This window comes from Quercus suber, unplaced genomic scaffold, assembly GCF_002906115.3.
Source record: "Quercus suber isolate HL8 unplaced genomic scaffold, Cork oak 2.0 scaffold_74, whole genome shotgun sequence".
NCBI lineage: Eukaryota > Viridiplantae > Streptophyta > Magnoliopsida > Fagales > Fagaceae > Quercus > Quercus suber.
Window position 1 is genome coordinate 1,576,252 of NW_027069539.1, and position 20,783 is coordinate 1,597,034.

General features: G+C 34.1%; 2 protein-coding genes across 2 annotated transcripts; one reads left to right on the forward strand and one right to left on the reverse strand.

Moving 5' to 3' along the window:
• Positions 1–14,811: 14,811 nt before the first annotated feature.
• LOC111994317 (probable serine/threonine-protein kinase WNK11) lies at positions 14,812–15,775 on the reverse strand. Its single transcript, XM_024026180.2, has one exon. The coding sequence runs from the start codon at positions 15,745–15,747 to the stop codon at positions 14,848–14,850; it is 900 nt and encodes a 299-aa protein (XP_023881948.2). The 5' UTR covers positions 15,748–15,775; the 3' UTR covers positions 14,812–14,847.
• A 2,482-nt stretch (positions 15,776–18,257) lies between these two features.
• On the forward strand, positions 18,258–20,716 carry LOC111994617 (replication protein A 70 kDa DNA-binding subunit C). Its single transcript, XM_024026508.1, has 9 exons — positions 18,258–18,416; positions 18,478–18,748; positions 18,841–18,937; positions 19,029–19,144; positions 19,241–19,322; positions 19,433–19,603; positions 20,153–20,273; positions 20,379–20,537; positions 20,624–20,716. Exons 1-9 carry the CDS (start codon positions 18,258–18,260, stop codon positions 20,714–20,716), a joined length of 1,269 nt encoding a protein of 422 aa, XP_023882276.1.
• The last annotated feature ends 67 nt before the right edge of the window (positions 20,717–20,783 follow it).

Below are 20,783 nucleotides of genomic sequence, written 5' to 3' on the forward strand. Positions count from 1 at the left end.
AATTGTTGTTGAAAATACTGTAGCAAAATAATTTTTAAATGTATGAATAGTACCATGGATCCATTTTTAATATTTTTTAATTGTAAACAGTATATAAACAGTGTGTAAACAGTACAAGCACTGTTCATGCACAATAATTTTTTTCTCTAAAAAGTCAAGAAATCCGGCCCAAAAATAAAAAGGAGAACTAAAAACGCAACGCCACGTTCAATATAAAGAAGTACTATCCAAACCAAGGCATAATAAAAAAAATTCTACAACAATAAGTAGAGAGAGTGAGAGGGGTAAAGAACAGAAAGTGACCTTTGATGATTCTTCTGAGGTGGATTACTCATGAAACTTCAACCTTCACATATTTGTATTTTGCACTTTGCAGCACAAGGCCGCAAAGAGAGAGGCAGGGAGAGTAACAAATTAAAATTTTAAAACACAGAGATTTGAGAAGAATTTGAAAGGATGTATACTTGTATTCCGCTAGAGGAGATGGGAGTTCGGTGGGGGAGGTGGTATGAATAAATGTGCATGCAATGTACAGTGCCACGTTTTTGGCCATTATTGCAAATAGTGCCACGTGACCATCATCCTATTTACATAAACTAACAGTTGAACTTAGGCTGTGTTTGTTTCGTGTAAAATGTTTTCCGGAAAATATGTATTTTCCGGAAATGCTATTTTCCGAAAAAGGAAAATATTTTGAAGTGTTTGGGTGAATTATGAAAATTATTGTGGAAAATATTTTCATGTGTTTGGATGTGTTAGGAAAATGCTATTTTCCGGAAATTTTTTTACATTTTCCGGCAACAACAACAACAACACCAAGAACAACAACAACAAAAAAAATCGATTCCGGCAACACAATAACAACAACAGCAACAACAACAACAACACAGCAACAACAACAACAACAAAAAAAATTGATTCCGGCAACACAACAACAACAACAACAGCAACAACAACAACACAGCAACAACAACAACGACAAAAAAATTTGATTCCGGCGACACAACAACAACAACAACAACAGCAACAAATTGATTCCGGTGAGTTTAAAAAAGAAAACTGAGATGGGTCTGGGTCGAACATCGGTTTGGGCTTTGGGTTCGTGGATCGCCGGCTCTGGTTCGAACATCGGTGGGTCGTGGCGATCGTGAAGATGGGTTCGCCTGCGAGCTGGGCTCTCCGTTTCGATCTGGGCTCTCCGGCGAGCTGGGTCTGGGTCGTGGCGATCGTGAAGCTGGGCTCTCCGGCGAGCTNGTAGAGTACGGCTGCTAAGCATGATACGTGTCGTGGACCATGTGTAATCTCTGTCTTCATAAAAAACTACTCATTTGGCACAGAAACAGAGGCTTTGTACTGTGGCCAGGGCCGGCTGAACCATATAAGCAATTGATGCAATTGCTTAAGGCCCCCAAAAAAAAAAAGGCCCCCACTTGTAAAAAAAAAAAAATTATATATATAATATATTTATCTATATATTTTAATTACAAAAAAAAATATTTTAGGTATTTTTATTGGTCAATAAAATGCATCAAAAAAGCCACATTGTATCTTAAAATCCAGTATACTACACAACAACAGTGCATATAACTTGATAGGATAAGATTGTACAATGCACATAGCACTGTGCAGTCTTGTCCATGAGCCCCAACACATCACAAGGCCTAAACTAAGTTGGCCCCCACACAACCCCATACTAATTAATAAGTTATCACATTTTTTTTAATGCAGACTCTTACTTTATCAATTATTATAAATTATCACATCAATTAATTATTTGATGTATATTATATCAACTTATTTGTATTATAGTAATACTAATTTATTGAACCAAATAATAAATTAATTTTTATTTGTACAAATTTAGACTTTAAAGTAAAAAAAAGAATCCACTTAAAATTTTCGCCTAAGGCCTCCAAAATTGTTGAGCCGGCCCTGACTGTGGCCTGTGGGGTTGAAAGTTGGGAATAAAATGAAGAAGGTGGTTTCCCTTCAACAATATTTCCCTTTTAAGCCAATAAAAAAATGGAGAAGGTGGTTAAATGTTGAAAGTTCTGCTCTTATTTAAAAAAATCATATAGAATTGGCACATTTTGCATATAAAAAAGCTTTACTTAAAAAAATGATTAATGATAATTTTTTTAGACAAATTTTAACTACAAAATTAGTTGCAGTTTAAAATTTCAATCATATTCAATAAAATAAATATTATTACATATTTTAAAAATCTAATCATTAAATTGTATGTTCTTTACGCTCATAATACATATGTCAAATTTTATATTAATCGGATATTATTTAATATATGATCTATAAGCTTATATTTTATGCATAATTTTAAATTACAAAAACTTGCAACTTAAACAATTTATTGATAACATAGCTATTTGTGGAGCTAGAAAGTCAGGCAGCCTCAGCCCACTTCAAACTAGGCCTAGAGGCCCATGCCGAGGATGCATGTGGGGTCCGATGATAAAAGTACGATGTCCAGCTCCCAAGGAACAGGTCCGAGGACGACCCCGTCCTTGGACATTCGAGACCTTAGAAGTACACAAGCACCACATCACCAAGGGGGGTCTTCTTGAATATCCGAGGAGGAAAGGGCAAGTGCCACGTGTCGACAACGGGAGCACGGTGGAGGAGCAAGTCTAAGGCGAGCTGTCACCTCCACATTAAATGCCCACAACTAATGTCTTGGCCGCATTAATGAGGAGGGGATTACAAAACAGTGTTGCCTTGGTCGCCGCAACCCATAGGAAGAATGGGAAGGTGGCTGATGGGACAGGTACTCAAGTGGTGGCTTGGTTGCTCAACAAATGTAGGGCTGTGATCAATGGAGAAAGGAGGATATAACGTAAGGGACCCCTTTTAAGAAAAGGGGAGGAAGAAAAAAGAACAGTGGGAACCAGGGACAAAAAGGAAGTCATAAGAACAGCAAGCTCGCCGGAGAAAGGTTGAGGAGCATTAGTGTTCACGTTCATCTAAGAATTACCACGCGCAGTCATTGCACCCCTTACTAGGGCCTAGTTCTTGACCCCGCTCTCTACAAATTAATTGCAGGGCTAGCTGAGCTTGGGTCCACTCCCGTAACATACAGGGAGGCCTGAACCTGGTCCCTACACTATTATTAATCTTTAATTTTTTAGAAATTTTGCAAGCATGGATGATATAAATAGAAGGTGTAATCTAATGGTGGATTTGTTAAAATTCACCTTCAATGAAAATATATTGAGTAAGATTATAACTTAAGGCTATAAATCAATTTTGTAGCTAAACTTATTCTAAAAAAAAATTTTTTTTTTTTTTTTTTTTTTTTTGGAGCATTTCATTGACTTTTGCAAAAATTTCATTCTATTTTAGTATTATGGGGACAATTTTTGCTTCAAGACCAAGAGCTAGACCATAGTTGGAACCTCAGGCAATTTTTGTTGTCTCACATTGGAAGGAAAGCTTTCCTTTTTGCAGCTTATAAGGAATGACCAATGGTGATAGAGTATTACTAGTTTGGTCAAATTGTCCCCAAAAGTATAATAACTTACTTTTTATATTCAATTTTCAAAACATTATTATTTATTTTATACTATATTTCATTAAAATATCAAGCTTTTTTTTTTCTTCTATTTTAGTATAATAAATTAATAACTTACTTTTATATTCAATTTTCAAAACATTATTATCTATTTTATACTACATTTCATTAAAATATTAAACTTTTTTTTTTAATTATTTCTCTTTTTTCATACACAATAATCATCATCCACTCTTTTCTTTTATCATCAGTATGTATAAAGAAATAATAAATAAATAAATAAAACTAAATACAAAATTAATAGTATCAGTGTACTGTTACTATAGGGGCGACGTTTTGGTTCCTAAGCCCAAGAGGTAGAAGGATTCAGGCTTAAAGAGCCCAACACAATAAATTTGTAGAGAGTGAGCTTAAAAGCTAGGGTTCAATAGATCAAGTAACACGCATAGTATATTAAAGATAATAAGAAAGCAAAGAAAGACAAGATCTGATGCAAAGAAATCCTTCCTCGACAAAGTCTGAGGAGAATGGTTCTTGAATATAATTTTTTCAGACTTGGATACAATTTAAGTTCTTGTTGCTACAATATTTTTTTTTTTTTTTTAGATTTCCCGATCTCCCTTCCCTAGAGGATCTCTTACATTATATAGTCCATTTTAGATGATCTTGGCCTTTCATTTGTTGATCATGTAAGCCACTACTCGAGTGTTTGTCTCATCAGACACCTTCCCAAACCTTCTGTGAGATGCGGCAACCAAGACAGTACTATTTAAGAGTCTTCTCCACATAAATACGGCTGGAAGGTTTGGTGGGATACATTAAATGTGATGGAAGCTACCATTCCTTTAGTCACATTAGAGCTAACCCTCTTTGTGAAGCTCTTCCTCTACAGTGTGGTCCCCTCCTGCAATGTGTCATTGACGTGGCCATGACCAGCTTCTCTGGCCTTACCATTTGAGTGTATGGACTCCTCGTAATTGTATTGGTCTTCTAGGCCTTGAGTATGACACGTGGCATGATTTCCTTTTTGAATTTCTATACCCCACAGTTACAATTAATAATCATATATTTTTTTACAACTCTGTATAAACAGATGTGGGTGAATTTTAAGTTTAGCATGCTAAAATGCGGTGCTCTAATAAAGTGATGAAAATGATTGGTTTTATAATTCTTTAGTCAAATTGTCTTGTAAGTAACGTCAAAATAAAAGGAATGGGAGAAAAAAAAAAACGCGTTTGTTAAGATGCTCTCATGGTCCTGGTCCCATTGGATTCATAAAAAAGAAAAGAAAAGGTAATAGCATTTTATTTGAAACAAATTATATTAATTATTTTAAAATGTTAGAAATATGGTGAAAACACATTGTATAACTCTTATAATCAATCGGTGATTTGGCCTAATGACAAAGAACAATTATTATAAAATGGACGATATATGTTATATTTATATCATATTTATTAAAAACTCTTCTATTGAGCAGCACGCATGGTATGCAAGACTCATATTTAATTAATAAAACAAAAAAAGTATAAAAGTTGATTAAAATAATTTAAAAAGATTGATGAGACTTCTTTGGAAATGTCATAACAATTTTGATAATTGATTTTGTGGGGCCTAAGGACTTGGCGACCCCAGCCCACTTTGTATCAAGCCCAAGGCCCATGCGGAGGATGAAGAATCGTCTAAAGATGAGTGTAGAAAGCTCAAGTGGCCAAGGAATGTTGCCGAGAACGATATTGTTCTTGGACATCCGAGGACACAGAAAGAAAGGGTAGCACGCCACCAAAGGTGGCCTCCCTAAGCACCCCAGGAAAAAGACAAGTATGATGGGTCATCCATGGAAGCATGGTGGAGGAGTAATTCAAGGAGGAACTATCATCTCCATATTAAATACTCACAACTAACGCGCTGGCCGCATTAATGGAAAAATGACCTCTGAACAGTGCTGCCTTGATTGCTGCAACTCACAGGAAGTTTGGTAAGGTGGCTGATGGAACGGGTAGTCAGAGGGAGATATGGATGATCAACAAGTGGAAGAAAGAGATCGTTGGAGGAGGACTATATATAATAGGGAGAAATAGATCGAGGGGGGGGGGGGGTATGCTCATTCAATAATTACCACAAAACTCCTCGAACTGTACCGAGGACAGACTTTCTTAGATAATCTCAGTTCATCTATGTTTAGTGGTGGTGAACATCATGTTGACTGTTGTCCATGCATTAAGGCCTAGTTCTTAAACCCATTCTTTACAAATTCATTGTATTGGGCTAGTTGGATCTAAGTCCACTCGTCAAGCAAAAAAAGTGTTCAGATCCAGTTCCTATAGATTTTATTAGAATTATATGTAAAGTTGTGATTTACAACTATGTGTTTTGTTGGCTTTTATTCCGTGCCAAATTTGATTGTAATTTCTATCAATCGTTTATACCCTGTATTTGTTGTGGGAATTGTTGTAAGGGGTGTGTGATAGAGAGTGTGTGAAGACTCAAGCAAGTTGGAAGCTNTCCTCAAATCTCTTATACAACCATTAGAAACTTTACTAGTTGAGCTAATTAGAACCCACTTTTTTTTAAGTTATAAATTCAAATAACCTCATTTTCAAATAGCTAAAATATAAGTTGTATAAAACCATATATGATATAACAAAATTTGGGTATTAGAAATTATAGTTGCATCAAGTAGTTACCCTCTCTTTGTGTATCTATATTTTAAAGAATTAATTCCCCTCCCCACCCCCCCCCCCTCCAAAAAAAAAAACCAAATTGATTAATATGTCTCCTAAAAGTTGTAGTTGTGTCAAGTGAAAACTCCCTTCTCACTAAGTTTTAAGAAATTCAAATAATTACTCTAACCAAAACTTAAATATTTAAAATTTTAGAATAATTATAGTGTAAGCTCGAAAACGTGTTGAAGAACACAAGAGCTGTTTAGACCCCCGATTATAATTACGGCTCGATAGATTTTACACAACTTTAATATAAAGTGCGGAATAGTGTAAAAGCGAGCGGATGAACAATATAGCTACTCTAATCCATAAACTAAACAACACAGCAGTATAATGGAATATAAAAGAGTAGGGAAGAGAGATGCAAACACAGAAAACACCAAGACGTGTTTTCGAAGAGGAAACCGAAGAACTCGGCGAAAACCTCTCCGCCGCCCTCCAAGCGGAAATCGATCCACTAGACAATCAGTTGGGATACATGAGTAAGCAAGAGACCCTCCAAGCCTAATCTACCCGATGTACCTAAGCCCTCCAAGCTCCTACTCTAACAAGGCTTCTCGGAACAGTGTCTTGTCTTAGTTATCCGGATCCCGCAACAAGCTCCATGTTGCATCTGCCATTCCAGGCTTCTTCCAATGCTTCCAGCAGCACCAAAACGTCACACAACACTCTCCAAAGGTGTGGTAAGTGTTTGGGCTATCAACCTCTCAATGGTGTGGAAATGGAGAGGGAAGGGTTGAGGAGATACCACAAGCAAGTGTATAGAGAAAGGTGGGGATGACAATCTCTAATTACAAATGTGTTTGGTTAGGGTTTTCTCTCTGAAACCTTTCTCAACATTTGTGGGTAATAGGGTTTATATAGGATAGGTGCAAAATGTGTGAGTCAGTCAGTACAGGCTGGCAGAACAGCATGTCTCGCGGGTGTCTCGCGGGAATGCCTTACCCGCGAGATACTCGCGAGAGACAGCTGTCTCCATCTGTCATGACTCTTCGCATTCCAGCATGTGCAGGGCAAATGCATCACTTCGCGGGAAGCTTAGTCGCGAGATACCGCGAGATTCCATCAGCTTCCAACTGCTTGAGTCTTCACACACTCTCTATCACACACCCCTTACAACAATTCCCACAACAAATACAGGGTATAAACGATTGATAGAAATTACAATCAAATTTGGCACGGAATAAAAGCCAAAAACACATAGTTGTAAATCACAACTTTACATATATTCTAATAAAATCTATAGGAACTGGATCTGAACACTTTTTTTGCTTGACGAGTGGACTTAGATCCAACTAGCCCAATACAATGAATTTGTAAAGAATGGGTTTAAGAACTAGGCCTTAATGCATGGACAACAGTCAACATGATGTTCACCACCACTAAACATAGATGAACTGAGATTATCTAAGAAAGTCTGTCTCGGTACAGTTCGAGGAGTTTTTCGCCTTCATTAATGTCCTCGTGAATTAACACGAGTCCAACGGTCTACGACCTCCTTGGAAATTGGCAGCTTCATTATTAGCCCAGCTGATAATTCTCTTTTCGAACTCTGCATGAATTAATTCTCACCAACCCCCATCCCCTATATAAAGTAAGGAGATGGTTCCTCCACAACCCATGAACCTCTCAACACAAACAGAACAAAACACTTTCTTCCAACTTCCCATGCCCTTTTAACAACCCCGCCGGAATTGTTACCGGGATTGACAAAAACCGGTATGGCCGCAGCCCCCACCGGGCTTTCGGTGCGGCAGAGTCTAGGCGTAACCCTGATGGCGCCCTTCGAGGTATCCTAGAGGGATGTTACTAGAGAACCTAACGTCTTTCCTCGGAGCACACCCCCGACGAGGAAGGCGTGCGAATTCGCCTCATGGGCGGTGCTCGAGTGTTGCCGTCTCCAACGGCCAACACTCGTGAGGGCCGGAGAGAATCGAGGGAACATCATGGGGGAAGGTATCCCGGAGCCCCTGCATCTGCTCCTCTCTTTGTTCCAGCTCCGCCTGGCCGAGAAGGGAGTTGTTGGTGGCCTTGAAACAAGCTGACCCTCCTCCTTCCCTGCTTTTGGTGTCAAGTTCTCCCATTCTCTTGATGCCAATAAAAGCACGGGTTGACACTTCTCACTGGCTAGTTTTAGGGCTGGTCCACCTGGGCCTCTGATTGTAGAATTAGCTGGTAGGAACATTTGTAAAACACGCCTGCCTGAGCCTCTGATTGTAATATGTAATTTTTCTATTCATGAAATAATAATATCAAGATCTTTCTTTGTTTTTTTTTTCTTTTTTTTTTTCAACCTACTGTAAAACGAATACTTAGAACACTCGCCTGGTGCGCTGGCCAGCACCCTAATCCTTTCCCACAGACGGCGCCAATTGTAGGGATTCAATTTGGATTGACCCTGAATATGAATGGGTTTTCAGCCCAATCCAGCCCAAACAATAAATTTATAGAGAGTGGGCTAAAGGTTTAGGCGCTGGCCGTCGATCACCATGCATGAATTTTCCTTATAAAAAATACTAAGAGTTTCTTTACAAATGGGGGGATGCTCCTCGGCCTGTGGCCGAGGAGACCTTTTTGTTCTCTCTTTTTTTCCCCTTCCATTTTAGTTTACTTGCTTTTCTTATATAGTTTTCATCTTCCTATCTCCTTCTTCCATCTGTTGATAATCTATTTGCCTTTCTTCTGGGCGTCCGTCCCATCAGAGGCCTTATCAGTACTCAAGTGGTTCACTCTGATCAACGTTATCCTGCCAAGGGGTTGCCTCCCCATTAATGCGGCCATGGGGGTTAGTTGAGTGCATTAAATGCGAGAGTGACAGCTTACTTTGGGGTTAGTTTCTCCCAAAAATCATCTTTGTCAGGCCGAGGATAAGGAGGTCCTCGGCGTGGATTGGGAAAAGAGGCTTTCCCCAATTTAGCCCTGAATAGTATGTGTTCCTCGGCATGGGTCTTGGGCCTGCTACACGATGGGCCGAGGCTATCCGGCCCACGGGCCCCACAATATATATATATGATGACCATATCCATCTACTATATTCTTTGAAAAAAAAAATTAGTGCACCATCGACAAATGAGTTGCTCTTTTAAAGCTTGATGTACTCGTTGACAATGAGAGAACTTAGAAGAATACGAAGAATGGGAAAAGGCTAAGGGAAGAGTTGGAAAAGAGAGAGGAAGGCTTGTGTTCCTTGATGTCTTGGCATCAAATATCCCGGTCCATAATTTTTGTCAACCCCATTAATCGTAAGCAAGTGACTTGTTTTTTTTTTAAAAAAATATTATATGCTCATTATAATATATGAATTTATAATTAATTTAAATAATTAATAAATATAGTTGTTGTGGTAGGCTATCAACCAGTATAAAATTTAATCACCTCATTATAAATGAAAACTACACAAAATTTTGAGACTATAGTTTTGTTGTTATGGTAGTGTTATTTATAAGTCTATCACCTTTTTTTATTTTTTATTTTTATTTTTTTTTATAAATAGGATAATAATATAATACTTCAACTTATAGTGTCCGCTTTCTAATAATTATTCATTATTATTAAGTCAAGACCAGGGATGGAACCAGGATTTGAACCTAGGGAGGCCAAAGCATGAACCAAAAAAAAATTTAAGTGACATGGTTTATTTAAAAAAAAAAATCATGGTAGACAAAGCAACTGCATTTTATTACCATAAATATTTAAGTCAAGAAGGAAATAATATGAACCAAAAAATTTGAAAGTTATGATATTCTAACCTTTTCGAAGAAGAAGAATAAAAAAAGAAGAGGACGTTGGATCTCCAGATTTTGGGTAATTGAAATTAATATGTTGATTTTATCACGTTGACTAACTCACCAATATGATAAACTCATACTTTTGGATGTAACTGAAAATCATATTAATGAAGTTTTCAAAACTTTGTTTGAGGATTTTAAAAAAATTGGGATATTAATATTAAGAGTTGGCAATGCTACATCATCAATATTGGCTTCTAAAAGAATTTTGCATTTTATCTTTTGAAAAAAATTTAAATATTGTAATTGACTTTTCCATAATTTATAAATCAATTTAAAAGTCATATAAATTATTGTCAACCTTGTAAGGGAATTTTTTTTTCTATGAGATTTTTTTGGTTATGAATTATTGAATTATGATATTGGTGATTTGTGAATTTTTTGTTGTGTTGTATTTGGACTATGGGGGCCATGGGCCCAAAGAAATAATTATGTGTTTCTTTTGGGCTATTTGAACCAATCCAAAAATTTGAGGGGGCAGGGGGGGCATGACCCCCCTGCCCTTTAGTGGGTTCATCTCTGGTCAAGACACTAATTAGTGTTTGATGTATGTAGAGTTTGAACCTAAAATCTCTTATTAGAATTATAACTCTATTTTAATAAATATAAGCAACTTAAATATCCTTATAATTAAAAAGTGTATATTTTAGAAATATATATCAACTTTAATTGGGATTTGAAGGGTCATAATTTTACTTTGATGTACTTTATGTATGTATATACATATATTAATATAATTTTAAAATTTGGCCGCCAGAGGACTAATGCCTTTTTTCTTTTCTTTTTTCGTAAATGGCAGCTCTTTGTGTGGTGGGTGATATCGGTGGGTGTCCTCAGCTTGGCCTACTATAAGATAACCACAAAAACTAGATAGATAGATCAGTGTATGTACATTGACCATTTTATAACTCACGACACGACAACCCCGAAATCTTCGGCATTTTGTTGCTTGTCTTCAAAGCTAAACTATAAGTGGTGCCCTCTGTCATAATCAATGTTCCCAATAATGCATCTAAAATTCTAGAGAATTAAAGGGATCAAATTTCTCTGTACTTGCCCTTATGAGGTGTGACTACTGACTAGAGCCCATTCTATTTAAGGTGGCTGAGGCTGAGCATTCAAGGAATTTATAGTGGTATCAGAAATTTTCAATTATTTGGGAGGGGAACATTGTAGAGACATGAGTTTTAAGTCTAGCTGGCTGTGTGTTAGACTATGAATGGAAATTTTTTTTGGAAGTTTTAAACCAGCCAGAAGCTAATGGGTTGAGTTTAATAAGAAATTAAATTATAAAAAGCAAATAATGGAGAGAAAGTCTATAAATACAAAAATATGACAATTATTGATGTGATAAATTGTTAATGGTAAATAAAAGTGATGTCAATAGTGAGTTAGATAAAACTAATTCTTCTAAAAAAAAATAAATAAACTTTGCCAACAACTATTGTGATTTTTTTTTGTTTGTTTACTTAACCTATAGCATTGCTCCATTATGAAAGGCTGTCCTCCAAATATATATGTACTCTTTTGTTTGCTAATGTATTTCATGACTTATGACAAGACCCGTTACCTAAAATTGACATTGTCTTGTAGGTCTTATCTTTAGCTGTGCCAAATTAATGAATTTTTATTTATCTTTTTAAACAAATTTTAATGAATTGTAATATAGTACTGTATTTCAGACACAAAAAATTATGAATTTGGTATTGTAACGCATACCTAATCAGCTAATCTCGTGCTTAAATAATAGATTTATGGTATCAAGTATCGACAAACCTATACTGTAGTTTGATGGAAAATGACAAAGTGATCAGAGGTTTTTATGAATGGAAGGATTGAGAATTCGATATTCTATGACTATGAGGCAGTAACAACATTATAAGGAGCATTCGCACCTTATCCCCTCCTATGCGGTAGAGTTGTTGATTTGGCAAAAGTTGGTATGACAAAGTTAAGCATTATCGCTTTTTATATGCTAAAAGTTGGATTCTTCTAAAGAAAAATGTTACAATTTGGATGGAGCGAAAGGCAACAAAATTTTGATTGATTGGAACATGGAATAGGAAAAGCATTTGTGTTTGTGAAATGATAAATTAATAGGAATTGGATAATAAAAAAATGGGGGTGGGGGGAGGGGGAGAGGAAGGGATGTCACATCTGACATCTAAAGGTTTTTTTTTTTTATAATTTTTTTTTTCATGGCATTAACTTTTAATAAATACTTAAGGAAACTTTTAGTTAATATTTTTTTAATGAAAATTTGATAGTAAAAAATGGGAGAATTTAAATTTTAGACATTTTCATTAGAAATACCAAATTGTATTTGTTGAATTACAAGGCTCTTAGCTTTTAATATATAACAAAACTTGCAATTTTTTTTTGATAATTAACAAAAAATTACACTTGGCATTCCAAAAATTATGAAAATTTACTACAACCAACCATGTAATATATAACAAAACTTGTCAATTGCACTCCATAGGGTATGAATAAAAATCTTTTATTTCACTTTGAGTGTTCCTCATGTTCTACCGATCGAAGTTTGACTTCTTGCTTTGTAAAATAACTCACGTTAAAAAATGCATATATAATTAAATACATGATATTATGTGATTGACGAAATATAGACTAGAATATTAAAGATCAGACAGATAATTCTTATTTGGATGGACAGATGCAAGTCATGTGGTTTGCATGTAATCAATAGTTTTTAGCTGTAAATCTATCTACATTGTGAAATTCATAAATTTTTATTATAATTGAAATGGTTAATACCAGTTTTGGTACGAAGTGCAAACACCCTATAGAGGGAGTTTGCTTGAATTTTTAATTTTTTTTTAATCATTCTTAGCATACTTATAATCAGTGCTACCTTTTTTTTTTTTGGCTACGTACCTTTAACTTTTTTGATGAATAAAGGTACTATTAATCATTACTTAAAAAATAATATTTATTTATTTTACTTTTGTTAAACACCCAGGGGGTGTTTGGTTTGTGTTTTCAAACAACAATTTTCAGTTTTTAAACAACATTACACGTATTTCCACAAACTTTTTCACACATTCATATTTCTACACATGTTTTTAAACAAAAATTTTCAGTTTTTAAACATATGTACCAAACGGGCCGAAGTGCTGAAAAAAGCAAAGCAATTTTCCCGAGAATATTTGGAGGGATTTGTCAATTGCCTTTTCTCAAAATAGGGCAAAAGTAGATTCTTTTACAATCTGTAACTAAAAAAAAAAACAATAATAATAATAAACTCAAGAAAATGATTGAACGTTCTATGAAGTGCACATTGGTCTTTGAGAGATTAGACTGTTAGTAAAGACCCTGTCAATTCTAATTAAGGATCCTCACGAGTCATGGGCAGATCAATGTTTAGATAGGTGGAAGTGGAACAATCGAATTGATTGATTAATCGTGAGATGGATGGAAGGGGTTAGATAATGCTACATGAGTTATAATTTTGGTTACGTAATAACAAAATTCTATGGCCCATGGTCTGGGCCCAAATGAAACAACCAAGTACTAACCCAACACAGAACTATGTAAACGACCTGACCCAATTACTTATTATCATAAGATCAATTAAAAGATAAGTAAAATAAGAAGCATTAAATAATAATAATAATTCTCTCAAAAAAAAAAAAAAAAAAAAGATTTTGCCAAAAGGCTAAACTTTAGGCTTGAAGGATTTTATCATTTCCATGATACCATAATAACCAGAAGGTTCAAAAAAAGTTAACAAAAAAGAAGAATGGTTGTTGACAACAACAACAGTTGTTGTAGCCAAAGCTTAACCCTCTACTACTGAGGATGCAATCTCTAGTAAATCTGTTCTTAATGTTAAGAGTGAGCCCAACCATTAACTCTAGCAAATTCACATTAAAAAAAATAAATGATCAACAATTTTCCTTTATTGCAAAAAAGTGCAGCACTTGTACAATTGTCCCTTGGAGTTTCCACAAAATTCTCTAGATTTAGAGTTTAAGAACTTGGCCTCCTTGATGCTAAGGATAGGCTTGATTCAGCAGCATCCAGTAAACTTTAGTCACTAAGAACGCACCAGTTTATTCACGAGGCCACACCAGTCTGTACTCATTAAATTTTGAAATTGGGAGGTTCACTATTGAAGGTGCATAATGTGGATAGTACACTTTCTTTACCAAAGTAACATTCCATTGCGAGCTGATTCATGATCCAAATCCTTTTCAATTGATGTTTCTGGTGGCTTTCTTCTCCTAATACACAGTTTTGGCCAAAAGTCATTATTAGTAATATGTATTAAAGATAAATTTCTTAGGACAGAATGCAAAAAGATCCCTAGGGTTTGGTTCTGTACTATCAATTCTGTGTTATTAAATCTAAGATTTTAAGAATTGTCTAAGTTGACTCATCCATCTCAATTTTGCTAACTATAATTGATAAGAATCGATGTTTGTACTATTTAAAAATATGATATTTTATAGTAAAATAGTTATATGCACACTATGTGACCATTTGAGAAGGGTGAGGTTTGGGTTGCATTGCATCACAGAGACAATCAACACACAAAAAATGTATACCTAAATTCAATTCCATGTAATTTTTAAAGCAAGAAACTAACCTACCAAGGAAAGCACAAGTGTATAGAAATAACAATTGATATCTATTCATTTAATCCCTTTTTTATAATACATGAAACTGTGTACTAGGAAATAACTTATATTAATATAGAGCCTGCAAGAGTATAGAAATAATAAGTGATCTCTATCCATTTAATCCCTTGTTTAGAATACATGAAAATTGTGTACTAGGAAATAATTTAATCACATATTTCTAAAGTAGCAATATATAAGCTAGTACCATAGTTTTCATCATCATCATCATCATCAAGTCCATCAAAGAATGAATCTTGGAGGAGGTCAGTGGCAGATGGTCTCTCAGACATTGGGGCCAGGCACTTCTCAATGAACCCCTTGATCTCCATACCTTTCACCTTGTTCATTGCCTGTGGTTTCACACCTGAGGTCACCTTCTTATATATCTTAGCCACACAATCACACTCACTATATGGTATCTCCCTTGTCACCAACTCAAGCACGCACATCCCAAAAGCATATATATCCACCTTCTCTGTATAATTCTCATCATATAGTTCCGGCGCCATAAACTCCGGTGTCCCAAGAATTGAATGTGCTACATGCTCCTTTTCCATCGCTGCTGCTAACCCGAAATCTCCAATTTTAACCTCACCAGTATTATTATTGATGAACACATTACTACAATTAAGATCCCTATGCATTATGCATGGCTCATGCAAATGTAAATACTCCAAACCCCTCAGTATTTGCCTAGACCACTTCTTCAAGGCCTTGGTTGAAATACGCCTGTGTTTCTTCCTATAATCCCTCAAATTCCCAGACGTGCACACCTCAGTTATGAAATTCAAAGCCATGCGGTCAACATCTATCCAAGCACTAAACAATTTGATGATATTATCATTCTCTAATGTTTTCAGCAACTGAACCTCTGAGCTTAACCTATGTAACATGGCCTTGTCATCGGTGAATCGGTTCAAGAAAACCTGATTCCAAGCCACCTCTATACCTTCTTGTTGATCAAAAGCCCTATAAACCTTTTTCACTGCTCCTACACCAAGCTTGTCACTGTATCTCCCATACCGACCTGTTGGATCAACCTCTTCAAAGAGCTCAAAGTCCATGTTTGATTATATATCAAACAAAAAAAGAAGTCACACGCTGAAACCCTTTTGAAAGAAAGTAATCAAAAACTAGGAAAACAAAAGCACCCAGATGGGAAAAACACACGGATTCTTGAAATTAAGAAAGGACTAAGAACGGTGATCAAATAAAAACCGAGGCAGAACAAATCACTAAGAAGTAAGCCGTACGAGCTTCTTTTAGGTATAAAGTGTGACAAAACATATTTTACGATACTCTATGAGAGAGCAAAGAGAACAAAGTGATCAAAGGCTAAACAGAATGATGAAGAAATTTTTTGATGCGAAGGTTTTGGGAGTGGGAAGCGATCAAAGGCAGCGTTAATATATGTAAAACAATTAGAATTAAGATCTTGTAGGGTTTTTAGTGTAACTCTATCCTAGAGTTACTATAATCCCATCCATCAATTTTAAATGAGCGGATTAGATTTTACCACATCATCAATAATTTAGATAGATACTAAAATTGTAATAGTGGAAGTTTATAACTTTAGAGGATTAGTAGGGTATTTTTTTTGCTTTAGGATTACTAGGTTGAGTTATCCTAGGATTTATTGTATATACACCATCAATTCCGGTGCTAATGTTTTTAGAAGCATATTTAGGGTTGATTTTGATTTGGATGTAAAATCGATTTCCATAAGGATTCTAAATTTATTTATAATACATCATTCTAGTAATATGATATACTAAATTGAATTTTCATTATATTATCTTGTAAGATGATTCCCTTAATTCCCTGGTGATTTTGGTACTCCCTTGCGCTATAGAATTTGTCAAAGATTCTAAAATTTTAATTTTAATTAAATTTTTTTTGATGGAATAATTTTTATTAAATTGAATTGGCATAATTAATTTTAATATGTTGCCCTAGTTTTTTATTTTAACCATTGGAGATTAAAAGAAAAGCAAGCGGGGAGCTTGTAGCTAATTGAAGAATTCAAGAAAGAAGTAGTCCGTGGATTCGGAGCCTGCGCGTGGTCGTGTCAGGAAGTTCTACTGGTGGGTAGCATTAGGAAGTCGAGCGGGGAGCTTGTAGTCCTTTTGTATGAACTTCAATTCTTTCATAGTGAATTCAGGTTAGCCTTGAGGATCGGTGGGTCAAATCCTCCCCAGGTTTTTACCGTGTGGTTTCCTGGGTGATCATATCTTGTGTTATTTATTTTCCGCTCCTTTATATTCTTGATATGATTGTTTGGATTGTTTTAACCTAGAATTGCTTAATTTGACTAAATAACAACTTGGCTAATTAATCTAGGCTACGCAATCTGGTTGTTTAAGGGGTCTAAATTTCCAACACGTGTCTTGCCTCATCCTATGTTATAAATGTTTTTAAAAATTCAAAAACTATAAAAAAGAAATCATATTATATATAATAAAAATTGGGCTTAGACGCTGTGGTTACGCCACGTGGCTTCACCAAATTGAAGAAATTTTCTTAAACTTTTAGACTTTAAGAATAGATATATACCTATTTTTTTGGATAAATATAAAAGGGCCACAGACTGTAAAACCGTATATATCCCAGAAAAGAAAAAAAAGAAAAAAAAAGAAAAAAAAACGTTGTTTGTGAAGATAAGAAGTTGACCAGCAGAGAAAAGAGAAAAGCTTCAGTAGTATAATAGGGTGATATCCGGGAGAAAAGGCTGATTTAACAAAAAAAAAAAAAAAAAGGCCACAGAGTGCACTAACGCATAAATATTAGAGTCCCTCACATTCACAAAGACCAACCTACAATGTGTGGCTAAGGCCAACTGTAAAACCGTATATATCCCAGGAAAAAAAAATAGGCACATCACATTGTGCTTTAATTAGTTTTAGACTTTTTGTTCATATAAAATTCTTCAATGTGAAGTGAGTGTGTATATATATATCAAATAATTCATAATTAATACTTATCATACAGTCCCTTTATGCTATTATTCTTTTCTTCTACCTACAATCTTTACTATTCTCTTCTTCTACCTACTACAACTTTACAAGTACGTATTTGTTTGCTCTACTTTTTTTTTTTCATCAAATTGAATATATTGTCAATTGAATTTTTTTTGTTTTTAAAATAATTTAGCTTGATTGTTAAGAAATTTAGCTTTCATGTCCAATAAACTAAAAAAATTTGATTGTTAATTTTTTAGTTTTGCCGTAACTCTTAGTCTGTGAATCTATGATTGATGTTTATACTATGTTTTTTTAATTATATATTATAATATGTTTTTAATTTTTAATTGCCGCTAAAGGGCTTGAATCAGGTTAGTTCCTCCATGGTACCATAACTTGCACAAACCAACAAGGCTGCATTGCAAAACTATTATTTTTTAAATATATTATACTCTTTGCAATTGTTGTGCATCTTATTAATATGTTATTATGTTTGCAATTGTTGAAGGTGTAAAAATTTTTAATTTTTCAAAAATTTTACTTTTCTTTTTTCTCTATCAAAATTTCTTTTGTTTTAAGATAAATGGTAATAATTTTTTTTTTTTTTAATCAGAATGGATAGACAAAATCAAAGATATAATCTCTTGGATGAAATCGACACTGAAAAAGACGATTGGAATATTAGAGTTAGAGTCACAAGAATGTGGGAAGTTCTTAACATTAAAACAAATAGTGAACTTATGAGTGTTGATTTGGTGCTTCTTGATGAGAAGGTTTAGCTCTTCAAATACAATTGAATTATATTTTCTTGATAAGTTTATTCTCATTTTTCAGGATAATCTTATTCACGCAAGTATTAGAAAATCATTTGTTAATCATGTTAGAGATATACAAGAAGGTAAAATTTATCGAATAAAATATTTTGGAGTTGTCGAAAACAAGGATGCTTATAGGATTGTGAATCACAAGTACATGATAAGATTTTATGCAACAACATCTGTGAAGTTGTTAGAAACAAATGATGAACTTATCGCAAAACAAAAATTTGAATTGGTTCCATTTGATGAGCTGAAGTATCTTGCTGACAAAAACACAACTCTAACAGGTAATTTTGATTATACATTTATACTTAAAATATATTTATATACTATTATCTTCATAACTCATTATTTTGATCAATCACTTTATCATTTGTAGATGTAATAGGAGAAATCGTAGGAATTTCTCCCATGGAAAAGATAGAGGTGCGTGGGAAAAAATTGAACAAAAGGCTAATCGAACTTCAAGATAACAGGTTAGTTAGATATTGATGAATATATTACTTAGATTTGTACATTTTTGTTAAGAGATAAATTTTTAATTGTCTAACAAAAATGTTTATGCAGGAGGGAAAAAATTAGAATCACATTTTGGGATAAATTTGCAGAGGCAATTAATGAAGATATATGTTTTGATAATTCTATGCGACCTATTATAATTATCACATCAACCACTGTTAACTGTTAAGACTTATATGAGTAAGCAATTCTTTCTTTTGATATACATGATATGTGTTTAAACATCATAATTTAAACTACTTATGTATGAATGATGGTAGGGAAATTATCATTGTCTTCTACAAACTCTGCAAAGTTGTATGTGAATTTAGATATTCCAGAGGTCATAGAGTTAAGAAAAAGGTTAGTGCAATTTTAAAATTACTTATTTATTTTAGTTCAATCTTATAATATCTTAAATTATTATTTTATGATACCAATAGACATTTTTAATATGTTGAATTTCAATATAGTCTTGAAGAAACTGAATTCAGCCTTGATGAGAAAGAGAAGAAGATTGAGTCGTTGCAACTATCACGTTCAATCCTTGACCCTAATGAGATTTCTAAGATGAAAAGAACACTATTGGAAATTTTGACCTTTATAAAGACTGAAAAAGAACAGGTTAGTATTAAGTGTGCAAGGTATTGTTATCTTTTACTAGAACTTGGATTCAATTGTTAAATATATTATGGCATGCAAGGTATGGTTATCTCTTACTAGAACTTGGATTCAATTGTTAAATATATTATGCCAGACAGTAAGCAATGGTAATTAAGTTTAAGTTGATGACAACAAACTATGATTACGTTAATTCCTGATTTTGAATTCGATAAAGACTTTTGGAAAAGACAGATGAAAGAAGTAGTAAATTGCTATATATTTAAGATGTTTTCCAAATATGTTTATGTGAAAAATTCCTTTATGAACTTTTACCATGTGTTTTTTTATAGGACATAACATTTTATTGCACGGCCTCAATTAAAAAGATCAATGCTGAGAACGGATGGTATTATGTCTCCTGTGATGAGTGTCCTAAAAAATTGAAAAAACATGAATCCAAACTATTTTGTTAGACATGTATGAAAGTATGTGGATTCCCAAAACTTAGGTAAGTAATTCTAATATTTACTATTGGTTATCATTAAATATATAAAAATGTTAATTGATGTAAATGAAAAATAATATTTCAGATACAGACTTGACATGCAAGTTGGTGATACAACAGAACATGCAAATTTTGTAGTGTTTGACAAGGAAGCAGAGAAGTTAATTAAAGTGCCTGCTATGCAACTCTCCAATATGGAAGAAGAGGTAAATATATAAATATATATATATATATAGATTATTTGTATAATTACATTAATTGTATTATGTTACACTAATTGAAATCTTTTGTTTTTTTGTTTTTAATAATAGGATGAAGACGATGACAATATTATTCCAAGTAGCATCAAATGCATAATTGGAAAAACCTACATCTTCCAACTGAAAATTACTGCATACAATTTTTTTGTTCGCAAACAAAACTTTACAGTAACTAGAGTCATTGAAATTGAAGGAAACGGACAATTACAGGTAACGATGCTTCACCTATACATTATTGATGAAGTTATAATATTATCATTAGTACATAATGACATATCGAATCATATTGATTATAGGAAACAACAAAAAGAGGGGCTAACAATGGAAATGAAGTACTTGAAGAAAAAATCTCGGCCCAAGTAAAGAAAAGAAAGATTGTGAAGAAGTAAATACAATTGCACAAATAAATATTATTTGGTTTTTTTTAAAACTTCACACAATGTTTATTTTCCTAAA

What these genes read in the sequence shown, in the direction of transcription:
- LOC111994317 (XM_024026180.2), bottom strand. Translation starts at nt 15,747, where the DNA reads ATGGACTTTGAGCTCTTTGAAGAGGTTGATCCAACAGGTCGGTATGGG.
- LOC111994617 (XM_024026508.1), top strand. Translation starts at nt 18,258, where the DNA reads ATGGATAGACAAAATCAAAGATATAATCTCTTGGATGAAATCGACACT. An exon ending in CAAAAACACAACTCTAACAG is followed by an intron (nt 18,749 to 18,840) that starts GTAATTTTGATT and finishes TATCATTTGTAG; the next exon opens with ATGTAATAGGAGAAATCGTA. An exon ending in TCTCCAATATGGAAGAAGAG is followed by an intron (nt 20,274 to 20,378) that starts GTAAATATATAA and finishes TTTTAATAATAG; the next exon opens with GATGAAGACGATGACAATAT.